The 3,048-nt window shown below is 45.3% G+C and overlaps 1 protein-coding gene across 1 annotated transcript; it reads right to left on the bottom strand.

Moving 5' to 3' along the window:
* Positions 1–382, bottom strand: N7509_000310 (uncharacterized protein; the record flags this gene model as incomplete). The annotated part of the gene is made up of 2 exons (XM_056624957.1): positions 1–7; positions 84–382. 2 exons carry the CDS (start codon positions 380–382, stop codon positions 1–3), a joined length of 306 nt encoding a protein of 101 aa, XP_056493539.1.
* Positions 383–3,048: the final 2,666 nt, after the last annotated feature.

The following is a 3,048-nucleotide window of genomic DNA, read 5'->3' as shown; positions in this document are numbered from 1 at the left end:
CTATGCTCTGTCTGTTCTTTGAATTAGAGATATGGATTTCCGAGAACCTGGTGCTGGAGTGCAAAGCTCGAAAAGCCACTCACCTCGAGCTGATAGATTGAGCCTGGTCATTCACCCCAAATTCGATTGACTCTGGGGACTGCTTCCTTTCAGTGAGCTCAAAACGGACCCTTCGTTTGCGTTTGCCTCCAGGCTTTTCAGCCAATGGCCGGGCGGGAACGTGTTCTGTCGAGGTATTCGTACTAGACACGCCCAGAGATTTTGAGGAGTCCGTATGGTCTGAAGGTCGAGTCTCTCCCTCCAGACCATCGCGCAATTTTCTGCACTCTCTCCAAAGTTTGCTGCAGCGATATCCAGAGGCTTCCCCTCCCTGTCGCGCCATTGTTAATTTTTTACTCCCTTGCGAGTGTCAAGAAGAATATCCAAATTTCAATTGAGAATCTAGCTTGTCCGGCGAAGAACACCCGAGTGGCTCGGGAGTGTGAGGAGGAAAGTCCTGCTTTTCTTGACGAGAAAAGAGTCTTTTTTGCCATTCTGAGAAGGGTTTCCAGCAGCGACCACTTGCGTACATTTTGCCGAGTTCAGAGATTTTGACTTCAAATTCGCACTGGGCGACCCTAATTTCGTGGGTGTTGAGGCGGTTTATCAACGTTGAAATAAGAAATTTCAAGAGTTTGGAGCGGAGAGCGGGTGGAGTGGCACGCCCCACCTGGACCCTTGGCACTCCGGGGTCTAGGCCTGACAAATAAAATGCCTCAACGTTGTTGACAAATGAGAAACTGTTTTTACGCCGGTGATTTGAAAATATACACTGAAGCAGCAATCAAAGGGCCGGCCTCGCCATTCAAATTCTCCGCAGCTATCTTTGCGGAAATGGTTGGCTCTATCTCATTCACGCTCTGATATTCTCAGCCAAATTGCCTAAGCGAGTATATCTGTTGTTGGTGGAAATTTCCTATCCTATGCCATCAATTTGCCATGAATGAATTTCATTCATCGACTAAGATTTTCTCGAATTGACAAAACGTTCTGTAACCTTAGGACCTCCCATGTACATTTTATTGTCTATTCACTAGCATTTCCTTAATCTTCTTGATCTCGGTTTTGACGATTTTGAATTCTCTTTCGAGCCTCTTCACATCCCTTGCACGATTTCTCTGAGCAAGCATTTTGGATTTGTCCTTTGACATTCTGATCAAAAATTAGTCTCCATCTTGCGGCGCCTTGACGGTGGGAGTGGCTAGGAACCAAGAAACTTCACAGAACATCCGATTAAGTGGAAGAACTGACCTTTCTTTCTTACTCATACTGGATGTGTTGATTAGAAAGATGCAAGACAAGATAGACAATTCTTTGCAGATGTTTGCTTACCGACTGTTGGAAGATTGCTGCCCATCAGACTGAGACGATACAGAGCCTTCAACGGGCTCATCTTCTGGGATTCCTTCGAATCGGACTTTTCGGGGGCGATTCACTTCAAGCTGACGACTCTTGCTACTATTCTGGCTGCTGTTTCTAGTACGGAAGGAGAAATGAGATCTTGGACTAGATGCAGTTTTTGCTGGACGAGGGATTCCGTTTTTCTCCTCGATCCGTACTCTGCATGTTTGCCACCTGGGCAAGATGTGCATGAACTCTGTCATTCAAAGAATCTGGTACGTGATTGCTTTGATCACTCATGATGTAGATATCTATAGGTGGTGGAAGGTTTATCCGAGAGGGAAAAGAAAACCTTTGGATAGCAACCACAGGACCGCGAAAGATGTAGAGATGGAAAATGAACATGTCTCTCGTATACAGTACCATTCAAGGGGAGCTTCGACTTTGTGTCAGCAGGCTTGGCTGTGAAAGTTCCTTGGCCGGAAGGCCGATGAAAGAAAACCCTCATGAACCATGGTTTCCGCATGACTGCGGAAGCATTGCTTGCGCTGCTGGTATGTTCTATCCGATAGGGGTCGCATCCACTATTCAATGGCACATGTAACGTCACAAATATGGAAAAGGATCAGCACTTAAGGGTGTCAATATATGCTTAGCAAAAAAGTCTCTCCGCTGGAGAGTCCGGGGATCGAGACCAATGATCGACAGGGGTGGTCATTATCCCTTTTCAGACTCTTACAGGGTGTTTCCATGTTAGAATCTGGAAGTGCTTTGATTGGACTGGGAAAAGCAATGCCCTTGAAACCACCTTCAAAGAAGAGAATTATGGCGAGGGAATCCTGTGTTCAAATGACTTTTGAAATTACAGTATTTGAGAAAATCCTTCAATCTTTGAAGAACTTAGTTGCGCATTCTGCCGAAGTGGCTTCTGTTTATTCCTCTCATTTCTCCGATTTAAACGAAGCATATTTTCGGAATCGTGTTTATGCTCGCGGATATCCAGCTCAATAGCAACACACGATCGAGAGACTAAAAATTGTTTCCTGGAAAGCCCTGGGTGAATAAAAAAATGACTGTCAACTCCCATGTAGCAATTGAATTACTAAATCACCTATTCCGGGTCGCAATCTGCCGGGTAAAAATGGAAAAAGAGCCCCAAGCTCACATGTGGTAATTTAAATTTGAAAGACAATTTTTAACAGGCATTGTACCTATGCGAAAACCCAAGATCCCAATACTAGATAGATCCTGAAACCGCACAATCGCAGTCACAGTTTTGGGTTGGCAGAACGAAGCTGCTCTAATGCACATCTTTATCAAGTATCCTGTGGTTTTCTATCCATCCACCCCCCAAATTGCTACTCCCAATGAGGAGATAGCTCTTTGGTTCCACAGATACGGTGTACATAATCCCAAAGCCAGGACCTGGACTGGAATTCTCGTGGCTGAGGATGATGCGGATCCGGTGTGATATAAACTAAATGACAGAACAAATTAGCATGAGTAACCGACGAAGAGATGTCCGCGTACCGGAATGTGACTTTTCTGTGGCAGAACTACTCTCTGAAGCAGTGGATTCTGCTGAAGGTATTCTTTGAAGCCACTGGTCGATATTTTGAGCCTTGGTATCTGTGAATGGTGGGAATCTCTTCCTGGCACCCCCAAGCC

Source organism: Penicillium cosmopolitanum (assembly GCF_028827165.1).
Source record: "Penicillium cosmopolitanum strain IBT 29677 chromosome Unknown utg000003l:1.0-3747932.0:1.0-3751027.0, whole genome shotgun sequence".
NCBI classification, from domain to species: domain Eukaryota; kingdom Fungi; phylum Ascomycota; class Eurotiomycetes; order Eurotiales; family Aspergillaceae; genus Penicillium; species Penicillium cosmopolitanum.
This window is presented reverse-complemented; position numbering and strand designations above follow the sequence as displayed.